Source organism: Tigriopus californicus, chromosome 3, assembly GCF_007210705.1.
Source record: "Tigriopus californicus strain San Diego chromosome 3, Tcal_SD_v2.1, whole genome shotgun sequence".
NCBI lineage: Eukaryota > Metazoa > Arthropoda > Copepoda > Harpacticoida > Harpacticidae > Tigriopus > Tigriopus californicus.
The window spans coordinates 11,030,185-11,042,358 of record NC_081442.1 but is presented as its reverse complement, the minus strand read 5'-3'; the positions used below and the strand labels follow the sequence as shown (position 1 = coordinate 11,042,358).

At 40.5% G+C, this 12,174-nt stretch overlaps 1 protein-coding gene and 1 long non-coding RNA gene across 2 annotated transcripts in view; one reads left to right on the top strand and one right to left on the bottom strand.

The window, feature by feature from the left end:
• The first annotated feature begins 6,140 nt into the window (after positions 1 to 6,140).
• LOC131878063 (mitochondrial uncoupling protein 4-like) lies at positions 6,141 to 11,447 on the top strand. The gene is made up of 8 exons (XM_059223965.1): positions 6,141 to 6,299; positions 6,512 to 6,780; positions 6,867 to 6,960; positions 9,220 to 9,336; positions 9,416 to 9,582; positions 9,662 to 9,844; positions 10,595 to 10,677; positions 10,841 to 11,447. The coding sequence occupies exons 2-8, from the start codon at positions 6,581 to 6,583 to the stop codon at positions 11,011 to 11,013; spliced, it is 1,017 nt and encodes a 338-aa protein (XP_059079948.1). The 5' UTR covers positions 6,141 to 6,299; positions 6,512 to 6,580; the 3' UTR covers positions 11,014 to 11,447.
• The window catches only part of LOC131878064 (uncharacterized), a 2,614-nt gene continuing 1,405 nt past the window's right edge, over positions 10,966 to 12,174 (bottom strand). The window contains exon 2 of the long non-coding RNA XR_009372946.1: positions 10,966 to 11,355. This is a non-coding gene — a long non-coding RNA (uncharacterized LOC131878064). The remainder of the gene's footprint in view (positions 11,356 to 12,174) is intronic.

The window sequence follows — 12,174 nt, the reverse complement described above, 5'->3', positions numbered from 1 at the left end:
CCTCAAGTTTGCGTTCCATGCATAACGCATCATAGATAGAGGGGATGGGTGGCAGATTGGTGGATGTGGCGGGAAAGGTCTGGTTGCAATGAGGCGTTGATAGGGAATGGTTAACTTGGCATGGAGTACGTCAGGAGCAGTACTCCATGAACTAGGATGGACGTGATTATGTCATGAGTCGGCCGACAAATATCGAGATATTTGAGGGACATTTATACTCCAGGACCGAGACCACCAAGACCCAATTTGATCTTGGACTGAGATCACATTGGTCATCGACATATGGCCCAGTGGAGAAGTGTTGGCTCAAAAAACTTAGTGGCACAGGAATATTCGCTAGCGTGGGAATAACATGGCGAATAATGATTTTAGCATTAAAAGAGAAACATTTTGCCTGGCATCGGTATCGTCGTGATACAAGGTAAAATTGTAAAAAAGAAGAATACGGTATTTGAAGAATCGTAACGATGATCTCAGTCCAAGAGCATGTTGATGAATTACACAGAACAGGTATGACGTCATTCATAAGAAAGCAGAACCCAATTATTTTTATAAACGTTTATGAACTCGTGCTTATGATGTTCTAAGTAGCTAAACGTTTGGACAAATCAAAACTCAAAGATTTAGAAACTAACTTTTTACTTTAATAAATTGATCATCAACGAAAAACGTCTTCGTTTATGGCGACGTAGTGATGTGGGACTACATTTCTACGCACTTCCCATAAAAACAATGGATTGCATCAGCCAGAAAGAACAGGAACTCAGCAGTAAATTCGAAAAAAGGCCCGAGGTTGGCTCGAAAACGCCTTAGGAAGTTGCGATTCCAGCCCGAACTCCCGTTTAGCCCACCGGATCTTGCTAATTCTGGCGTTTTTAGATTCTGTCTGGCGGGGAGATTTTTCTTTTGATGGAGAAGATAAATCTGGCAGTTTTCTGGCGTTCTTGAACTTGGTGCGGCAGGGAAATTTTCAACATTGACGAATAGGCTGATTTAGGGGGGTTGCTGGCGTCTTGACTGGCTTTAGGCGGTTTTTTCACCCAAATATCTAAAAGAAATTCGCATATTTTTCCTCAGCTTTGAGGATGCTTGGCAAGAATGCAAGTTGTGCCCTGGCAATTGTATCTCATCACACTTTCAGTTTCATACTTCAGAGCAATTGATTAATGTACTGCACACTTTTGGGCACAAAGTGACGCGTTTGAATTGTGAATTATGCATAACTTTTATTATCATCAATTCATTTCTCTAGAAATAACATAGCTATGTGTATAGTGCAGAAAGAGTACGTACGTTACTTTTTCAATAGAGGTTTTCAAGGTGTCAAGGAGTGGTACAATTTTGGACAAAACAGCAATGCATTTTTTTCACTGACATCAGGGTATGGCAAAGTAAACGCAAATTTTCACTTGTTTCAGCGTTACAAAAATGTCCTCATCCTGTTCCCCCTCTTTCGAAACTCCAAACCATAGACAAACATACAGGGCCACTATGAAAGCTTTCAGAGTTGAAAAACTTTTTCTGTCATACATTCTAAGATGTTTGAAGGTGGACTACAATTTTCGGCAGATCACTCACATTTTTATGTGTGAAAAATGTTCAAACAGTACATCTCTACATGCACTAAATCTATGAACCATAGTTTTGCTTTATGAGATGCAATGGTTCAAAGTAGTTGAATTGTGAATTCCACAGAGCAGGGTAAAATATCTGCAACTCTGCTAATTTACGCTCCACAATCTTAAAACATCTGGGTATAATAGTCCGTGGTGAAAGAAAGTTCTGTGTATGACACAACCAATTAATGGAAGGCCAGTAAATTCAATTCATGCAGAAAGACATCTGATTGTACATTGAAGTGCCCTAGAATACTAAGAGAGAGAGTATCTGGCGTTTTTCTGGTTTTTTTTAAAAATATATTTGGCGGTGAATGTCTTGAAGTGGGGTTTTTGGGGGTCTTCTGGCGATTTTAGCCTGTCGCTACCTGGCACCACTGCTTCACAACCTCATTCACCAGTTGTTTTACTCTGGAGTTTTTCTGGTTTCGCTTTTTTTTTGAACCCGTTCGATCGGTAATGCTTGACATTGATGTTTTAAAAATGAAGCAAAAGTTGCAACATTGTAAGGAAAAATATCTGTTGAACGTAATTCTGTGATTCTTGACCAATGGAAGTCAGGAGAACGGTCATATCAGCAATAACAAGCATGGTTGTCCAAATAATGCAATCAAAATTGACAAAAAAGTGCAAATCATCATTGCTCCGCTTCAGAAGCTTAAAATCATTGCCAGAACCTCCTCTTATGCTGGCAATACGAAGTTAGTTTGTGGTAGTAATGGTCAAGATTCTAGTAGCCTGGCTAAAGACGTAAATCGAATCTACTCTTGGGTCGCCGAGCGTAGTATGGCCTTGAAACATGGAGCACTCTCGTCCCAGGTAATAGGTAAAACACCTTGACAGCTCTAGGAGATGGAGAGCACCTAGTACATGGGCTTCAATTTTTCAGACCTACCTATTTTAAGGCCTCCGGTTATCACTCAAAACAGGGCATACAATATTCGATCAACTAAGCATTCAAATAGCTAGCTATCTCTACCACTCACGGTTGCACATCAATCTTGGTTGTCTGGCATACACCTGAGTCAATCTTCAAGGCTGCAAAATGTGGTCATTATCCTAGTCAAGTGGGAATCCATCAAATGGCGCTGATATCTTCTCTTGAGTCCAATACCTGATTCTTAACAAACAAGGACGAGCTTCCTTAATAGCTCTATCTACTTTATTGAGCTCTCTCCACATGAAATGACACTCGACCAATCAGCTGTCTTGCTCGGGTATTGAAAGAGGGGGTAATTGCTTGGCCATGAAAGACGGAAAGCTTATGTTGACAAAAAATGGTCTGATCCTACTTTTTGATCAGTGTGATTCTTACATCGATCGAACGGTGATCCACGGCTATGACGTCGGTTCCGCCGGATTGAAGGTCCAGTATCGAATTGACGGAGTAATAATAATTCAGAAGTTGCACCTGTACTCAACTGCCAAGACTTTTGAACATGTCGATGCTAGTTCACTGATGAATGCAAACCACTTCCTCTGGTCCTCTTGACTGTGCACGGCTTCTGGGGTCCCGACTCCAATCGTTGACTTTCACTGTCCTTATTCAATTCGGATAGCCTGAACTTCCAGCACTCTAACAATATTGTCCTTGTTCCACACACCAACGAAGGCGCTCAAAATGCGAGCTCTTTCCACTTCAGATGTTCAATTGTGACTGTCCTTGTGGAGGGACAGTTGATGATTTTGCAAGTAGAGGTTGTTGGGTGACGCCTCCGATCGTTTGTCTCTTGGGATTCATACACTTTCTTCCCGCCCAGGATGTGAGAAAGGTGTGATAGCTGGTTGTGGTTAACAGGGATTTCCCTTTTATCCTCTCCTCAAACATGCTCCCGGCATTCTTCACTCATGGTTGTAGCCGCGCTGACCAGCCCACTGGGGTGTTGGAGATGTGAAGGACGAAGGGACTGATTCTCACCGATTTCTACACAACTCTCTGATACGACTGGTTCTGTGTGGCATCGGCCATTTACGATCAAGGGCTGGAGGAGCTACTTATGCTGGATTAAGATGTCTCTCCAGAACATTGGGTTGGCATCTGGTTGACATCTGACCACCAAAGGGAATACACGTTGGCAAGTCCGTCAATTTCATGGTTTCAACAAGAAGTTGATACAAAATTTCTCAGGGCATTTCAATAAACACAGTTCCGTGAACTATCGTTCATCCTTTAATTTACTTAGCCATATCACATCAGAATGATGGGTATATCGGACGTTCAAGTCGGCTAATATCAACTTTTGCACAACAATTCGACCAATTTCAACTCAACCGAAAAACAATTCAACCAAACATTAACTCGACTAGCATCAACCCTCTTTAACCCGACCAAACTTGATTAGATTTCTTAGATATCAGAAACACTTAGTAAAGGTCAAAATCATGAACATGGCGCTATCTAATCCTCGCCATAAGATTCATAACTTTTGTCGAAGAGTCTTTTTTGTCTGCTCAGTGCGGTATTGCAGGACACTCCCATTAAGCACTCTCTCAAAGACGTTTGCTCAAAATCATCACCTTTCAAACACTTGAATGATTGATAATCGCTTAAGACAAGTTCTCAACAAATTGGCAATTCTAATCATGAAATTGCAACTCAACTCAAGTAATTGGAATCGATTTGATGATTCAATGACATCCTTGGACTTACACAAATAAATGAAATTTTGTTCAGCCCAAGTAACTTATTTTTCTAATATCTAAAAAAAATGTTGTCGAGTTTAGTCGAGTTAAGGAGAGTTAGTGCTAGTCAAGGTAGTAAGGTGGACTTTATTGTTCTGACTAGCTTGGATTTGCGAAGGCTTGAAGGTGCTCTCAAAACGCACGTTAAGCCTCTACGGTCGCTATAATTGATAATGATTCATCGCTATGATTAATAATACTGGCTTGGTACAAAGCTCATGGCTCAGTGTCAAATACCTTTCGTACCTTCTCTGAATACTATACAATCACAACCTTTCGTGTCTCTCCCAAGCATTACGAGAGCTCTCTCATTCCCTCAATGTTCGTGGTGAAACATCTTTGGATCGACCTGTCAGACTTTTTCCAAACCAGCTGAACTAATTGGAGCTCAAATGGGTTAAAGCATATTCAAGATATGGCCGCACAATCGACTTGTACAGAGTTAGCATCGAGATACTATTTCAGGTTTTAGACGTGCGATATATCACGGACTTGTAGAGATGAATAAGTTCTAGAACCTCGTTTTATGTTCAATTCATGTTTGAAAAGCTTTACCCATCTTCAACTGGATATGTTCATCGAACTTTCCATTATTTTGAAGGACTACACCTAAATCCTTCAAGGACGAGACTTGCTCAATATTCTGCTTAACTCCATTATCCACGAATGGATTGCTAAGAAAAACCAAAAGTCATTGAGGAGAATTTCATTCTGTTCATGGCCATATTTATGTATAACATTATTAAGCAGAAGTATTTTCGAATCAATTTTATGCGCACCCTGACCATGAGCCGTCAGTCAGGGTGTAAACCCTGACTGACGGCTAGAGAGTGGTGGCCCACTGTTGGACAAGGAAGGACCTTGTGAATTAACACAATGTATAAAACCAAAAAATATTGTTGCACTTTCAAATTTCCCGCCCTTTTTAAGGGCCTTCAACGGAATGCATAATAAGTAAATATCATACAAAAGATTAAGATTTAAAATTTGAAAAAAGATTTAGAAGAACATGTCTAAATTGAAATGAACATGTGAACATTAATGTATGTATGGTTTTGCTATGCAAGCCCTTACAAGCCAAATAAAATTTATGTTTCCCAAATATATATTTCAGTGCGCAATCTTAGTGTGCTTGGCAAGAACCCAGAAAATATACGCTTTCAAGCTAAGGATCTATGAGAGTAAAGTGGTCTATTGTACCCAATGGAGGGTGACATAGTTCCCCAGTGGGCATGATTTCAAATCTCGCCATTAGAAGTCACCCTTATGTGGTCAGCGAAGATTTTTTAGATCTAAGAGTTCCAGGGTTTGATCGGTTGGATCCTCTTCCCCGACTCTTGTCTTGGAGACTTCGAGAAGCTGATGGAAAATTAAACTCATGGAGATTTTGATATGCTAACCACGCCTCCAGGTGGAGAATTAAACTGGCATGACACTGCCTATCGGAAATAGTATAAGGACGTTGTTGATGGCTGGCTGGCTTCGCTGGACGGGTGAGATTCAACCCGCCGACCCCAGCACCAAAGGACACTTTCACTACTTTGATCCATTTTTCGGTAATTTGCCCTTTTTCGTCTCGTTTTTCGGTTTTGTATTTTTCGGAAAAAAAACTTAAAATCTACTTTGAAGGTCTCCCGCACTAATTCTCCCTTCAATGATTATTGATCAAAACTCCAAAATTTCCTTCTTCAACTCAAAAGTCAATGTCATGCACCTAAAACAATTGCCAGCAAAAAAGTCAAGAAGTGTGAGAATCCTGTCCAAGGTTGGGAGGATGGACGATGAACTTAGCGTCAAAGATTAGAGCACGGACAAGCGTGTGTACCGTGTTTACAACAACACTAGTCTCGCCCATGTATTCATTCCACGGAGCGAGCACATATCTCTATTCATGCAGCATCCGTGACCAAGCACTCAGAGCCTGTGAACTAGCTAGTAGCATGGTGTACATTGTCGTGGTCTTAAACCAGTCCTGACAACTTATCGACCACATTTGCCAGGGTAAGCTTGTTTTTGTCCATATTACTGTCGTCCCACACAAGTGTTTCTTTTCCACCCCTTGACGCCATGTTCCAGAATAGGTGAGGGTGCCAACATTTTTCCTCAGCTAGTGACTGATGTGTGACCTACGTTCGCGTCCGTACGTACGTACGTACGTTTTAGAGTACATGATTCCTTCATGACATGTCCTCTGTCCCGTTCTTGGCCTTCAGTTGAGTTGAGCTCAAGATGAATTGATTGATCCAGGACAACATCCAATCATCACCCACCAATCCCAGGCTATGGATTCGGAAGCAGAACCCGTGAAGGGGCAGGGCTCGGAGAAGAAGCCGGCCAAAAAACTGTATGCCGAGGAGGACATCTCGAAATTGCGGGTCATGAAGTCTGAGAATGACACGATTGCCAAAAAGTACGCCATGTCGGTGGCTGCGGCAGCCGTGGCCGAAGTGGTTACGTACCCGTTGGATCTGACCAAAACTCGGTGAGCTGGCTTCATTTTGGGGGTGGTGCTTGTGTGGGTGAGATGATTTTGGATTGATTTTTAATGACTGTTGGTCTTTGGACCAGACTTCAACTTCAAGGTGAAGTGGCCTCCGGAGAAGGGAATGGCTCCAATTATCGGGGCATGATCCGGACGGCCTTGGGGATTGCCAAAGAAGAGGTGAGTTGGAACCAGGTCACTGGCAATAGGAATTTGTTGTTGTAGGGAAGGAGTATTTGGTTTGATCAAAATGACAATTGTCGCTCAATCAAATTGGATTCAAACATAGCCTTTCTTAGCTCTATTCTGAATCGCCAGAACACGTTGAGATTAGTGCCTTGTATTCAAATTATAATATAAAACACTAACTGAAACAATGTTCCCTTAGGACTTGGACGATGTTAAAAAAAAATCGATTTTACTCGTCTCCGGTTTTCCGTGCGAAACAAAGTCAAAAAATCTGAGAAAAGTTCACACAATGACTAAATTGCATGAATCAATCAATTTCGAGGCGAGTCAAATTTCAAGACTCCTGCTTTCAAAAGTTAGATGTTTCAAGGAGTCTGGCAGACCTTTTTTTGCTGGCACGCCGTATATATCGTTTGTTCTGGATTCTTAAACGATTTGTGGATTTTTATACATGTTTCGAAGCTCATAACACACTGACCCAAAAGGTAAAATAAATTGGAAGCCCATGCAACGAATAAGGAGATCGTCATACAGGTCATCAAAATGCACGACTTAAAAACCATCTTTCAACAATTCTCGTTGTACTTGTTGTTTCAGAAATTGACACAAGCGCCAAGTAATTCGAAGAGAAATTTTGGCAAGCATTTCATCAATTTATTTTAAACACATTTCTTACTTTCAAGAAATAACTTGATAATGATTGTTGAAAATAACCAATGTTCATAAATAGGAAAACGTAATTTTCTGTAAGTTCTAGGTTACTTTAGAATCGCCTTTTCCTTCAGCGATTGTCAACAAAGAGCAAAATAACAAGTTTAGTCGCCAATGACAACAATTATTGCAAAAACATGTCATCAAACGGATTCTTATTTTTGTTATGGGAAAGATAAAAAAAGACATATTCCAACATTAACGGTAAAATAAAATCTGTTTTACCGATTTTCCAATGTAACATTTTTTTCGGAAAAATGGGAGAGTTATTAATCTCCTCAACCTGCACTATACGCTATTTATTTCAAATAGCCACCTTGTTGGCGCAGACAATATTTTATGCAATATTTCACTTTCATTCTTTAAATCATGTACCGGGTCATGCAAATTATGATTGCCAAGGAGCCACTGAGACTATGTCCGTGAAAGTTTTTTCAAATTGTCTATTGGACTTTGTTGAGCTCTATTCATTTTTTAGCGTGTCAAAACACAACCAATACCATTTTAGGCACCGTGTGTAAATGGATAAACGATATAATTTTTGTTTGGGAGTGCTCAAAAGACATTGTCATATTTTCTCATTTGTTGGGAAAAAATCAAAGCAATAAACAAATGCTTGTGTAGTTTTGGGTTAACTATCTAAAATGTGCCCTTAAAAGGTAAAAACCTAAGTTTCAGGTTTTTAACTTATTTTCCTAGGTCTAATAATTACAAACATACCTCACAATTTTCGAAAATTAACTATTGAATCAATGAAGATACACAAATGACAATGATAATTCGATACTTGTTTATTTTCCCTTGTCACATGCACACCTACAACTTTTATCTTCAGGCAGGTTTTTTCCACTAAAAAATGTCGAAACCTCAAAATACATATTTTTTTCATATCACATCAGATTACAAGGTGTTTCAAAAGAGCGGAACAATTAATTTATCTCCTATAACTTTTGATGAAAGTATACCTCAACTCAAGCTTAACAGCATAAACGTTATTTGAAAATTATCTGCCATGGAACCTTGATAAAAGGACATTTCTATCCGTTTATTTTGAAAATAAGACCATTCAGGTTTGGAGCTTTTAAATTTCAAGATGCAAAAAAGGATCATGGTGAGCAAAAGTCAACGTTATATACACGTTAGTCCTTCTTATCGAGTTACACGAACTTTCTGCGTGCTCACCCATAGCAGACATTTGCACGTGGTCTGCTGTTCCGTTTCTTTTGGGCAACCCTGTAGTATCTCCAGCAACTCGTCTAAAAAGAAAAAACGAATGTATTCCATAGTCCAATAAAGATAACACTCAAAAACCCTGTGAAAATGTACGTTTGTTCAGAAAAAGATTTAAAAAAAAACAGTTTCTATTTGGCTCGGCTCCATTCTGTTCGGAACATGTTCATTCAAGAATATGCTACTCACAGTACAAGATGAACTTCCCTTATAATTACGGTTGCCCTATAATACCATCGTACTCACTCAACGTGCTTAGTATTCTCCCTAGCTGAGCCTAGTCATTGATAAATAGGGAACTTATTGCAGGGCATGTTAATGCTTTGGCGGGGCATGCTTCCGGCTCTTTACCGACACGCCATTTACACGGGTACCCGGATGTCTGCATATGAAGAGATTCGAAACAATTTGCAGAAAGAGAACAAGGTGATAATACCTACTTACCATATTTCAATGTCTTAGCAGCCATTGGGTGATGCTCACATGAGTCGAATCGTCATTTTAGGATGGGTTTCCCATGTGGAAAAAGATCATCGCTGGCATGGGTGCGGGTGGGTTCGGACAATTCGTGGCCTCACCCACGGACCTCATCAAGACTCAAATCCAAATGGAGGGCAAACGGAGACTCATGGGCAAAGCTCCGCGGGTGGATGGCATGGTAGATGCTTTCAAGTAATGAAAATCAGAGTTGCTCTTTTACATATTGAAGGAAATTGGGGATTGGATTGAGGGAATTGCTCTCGTTTTAAAGGAAGATCGTTGCTCAAGGAGGCGTGGTAGGGCTTTGGCGGGGGTGTTGGCCAAATGTTCAGCGAGCCGCACTGGTCAATTTAGGTGATCTTTCCACCTATGATTACGTGAAAACCAAGATTCTGGCATTTACTACGCTCAAAGATGACTCGTTGACGCATTGCCTCTCTTCCGCTTGTGCAGGGTGAGTGATTTCCTTTATTGATGTTTAATAAGGTATTGGTGAAAGCCATTATTTGAGTAGTCTGTAATATTTTTTTTCTTTCAAATGCGAAATGTCATGTCAAGGGCTAGTGCACTAAAATGGAGTTTGTTATTGAAGTTCATTTTCGAACGAGAAAATCTTAAAGAAAAAGCATCTTTACAAATTCCTTGAGGCAAATAGTTTCCCAAATATATCGGTTAAGAACCACCCAATTGATACCAATTATTGTGAAAACTGCTATTTTATCAAAATATGTTGACCTTGAATATAAGCACGCAAGTCCAGATAACAATGAATCTTGACCATTTCGTTAATTAGTCTGAAACATCCTCTTCTTTGTCAATAAATATCATTTAAAAAGACAAGACCGAAGTCAAAAGGATCTACACTACTTGGTTCATACCAATTGAGTTTTCAGCCCAAGACCATTTCCACATTCTTAGAAACATGAAACTAAACCGATAATGCAGATTTATCCCACCTACAAGGGCTTTTATCACTTCTCCTATGAATTCGCATTCAACGGTACGATGATATGTTCCAAATCTTGTGAAGCTAGCTGTTGGTCTTGTTTACGGCTTGACTTCTGGGGAGGCAATCATAATTGTTTGAGGTGCATTCGAGCAAGGTGCCCTCCCAACCAGCTTTAAAAATAAAAGCCACAACGTGTTCATTATCCATTGATAAGAAATAATCCTCTGGATAATCTTTTGTCTTGGCTCTTTCCAGCTTAGTTGGCGCTATAATGGGCACCCCAGCAGATGTAGTCAAGGCGCGTATTATGAATCAACCAACCGATAAATTTGGAAAAGGTGAGTGAGCCAAACACGTCACTGAAATCCCGCTCGTCTTCGTTTTTTCTCTCAGGGAGAACAAAATAATTGATGGTGGGGATGGCATTGCCACCACTCACTACCAGTACCACAACCAGAACAATTTGTCAATCTCCTCTTCCCTGTTCCTTTTTTTTCACAGGTCTGATTTATAAGAATTCCATGGACTGCTTTCTCCAGACCCTCAAGAATGAAGGCTTTTGGGGACTGTACAAAGGATTCATTCCCTGCTGGTTGCGCATGGCCCCTTGGTCTCTCACGTTTTGGGTCTCTTTCGAACAGATCCGCAAGATTTGTGGCGCCAAATCCTGGTGAGGATACCAACCAACAATTCAAACAGAAACAAAACAGAAACACGTGGAATCGGGACCCGATTTGGATGGGATCTATCTGTCCGTGTCTGCCGACAAGCATTTCAACATATTCATTCTGTCCCGCTCATCTCACTTTCCCTCCGTCGACGCGAACCAGAACCAGAACCCCTTTGGAAGGGGCATGCTGAGGACTAGTACTGACTGTGTCTCTTTGGAATGGAATGATGAATGAATGATTCTTTGGATGAGCCGGCGGCGGTTCGGGGCACCAAAATCGAAACAAGTTCAGGGCCTCCTTCTTCTTCTCCTCTTCCTCCTCCGATCAACCGATTCATGGCTGTGCCTTTTTGCAAATGAATTCATACCGATTTAGTCTTGAGGCCAGAGAGCCTGGGTAAAAATAATCAATGACGACTAACTTCTTTGACCACCGAACTGAGCTCGTGTTGGCGTTTCAATTCTCAATGTCCTCCTTATTGAGGTGGGTTCTTTTTTTTTAGAGGTAGTTATTTTAAGTGATGAGTGTAAGGCATTTCGGTTTTGGGTTGAACTTCCATTGTCTCGATTGTTTTAATTTTATCCTTAATTGTTGAGCTTGTTGGTGCATATGACAAATTGAACTAAATTGCCCATGGTCAATTGGAGACCAAATAAGTTGGGACTGTACAGTATTCAAAAGAGGTACGAAAGTTATCTGATAGTGTACGTTTTCAAAAGCGCTCATGAGCTTTGTCCTAGCCCAGGTTTTAGGGTCAGTTCTAGTGACCCCAGAGGCATAACGTACGTTTTGCGAACACCTTCAAGCCCTCGAGAATCCAGGATAGTTCGAACAATGAAGCCCACCTCTCTTCTTTCATAGGCTCATTCATTGTACGATTTGTGTTACTCGAATATGCGTCGGGAATATTTGGACATTGAACCCTTAGCAGGTTTTTTAGAGTCAGACTTGGACAAGTTTCTGACGGAAATTCCATATCAACCCTATATTCAAAGGCTAGACAGATCCGTCAACTCTAATTCGTTGGTGGATCAGATATCATATGACTATGGAGTTGAATAAGAAATGTATTCCGTTTTGTACTTCCGTAGATGCCATGCCTACTTAGTATTGGTAAGGAAGAACGCAACAAAAAAATGATTAAATTGATCAACTTTTGTGATT

Excerpts from the sequence above, each read along its gene's own strand:
- LOC131878063 (XM_059223965.1), top strand. The coding sequence starts at position 6,581 with ATGGATTCGGAAGCAGAACCCGTGAAGGGGCAGGGCTCGGAGAAGAAG. Across the intron at positions 9,337-9,415 it reads ATTTGCAGAAAGAGAACAAG|GATGGGTTTCCCATGTGGAA; the intron begins GTGATAATACCT and ends TCGTCATTTTAG. Across the intron at positions 9,583-9,661 it reads GGCATGGTAGATGCTTTCAA|GAAGATCGTTGCTCAAGGAG; the intron begins GTAATGAAAATC and ends CTCGTTTTAAAG.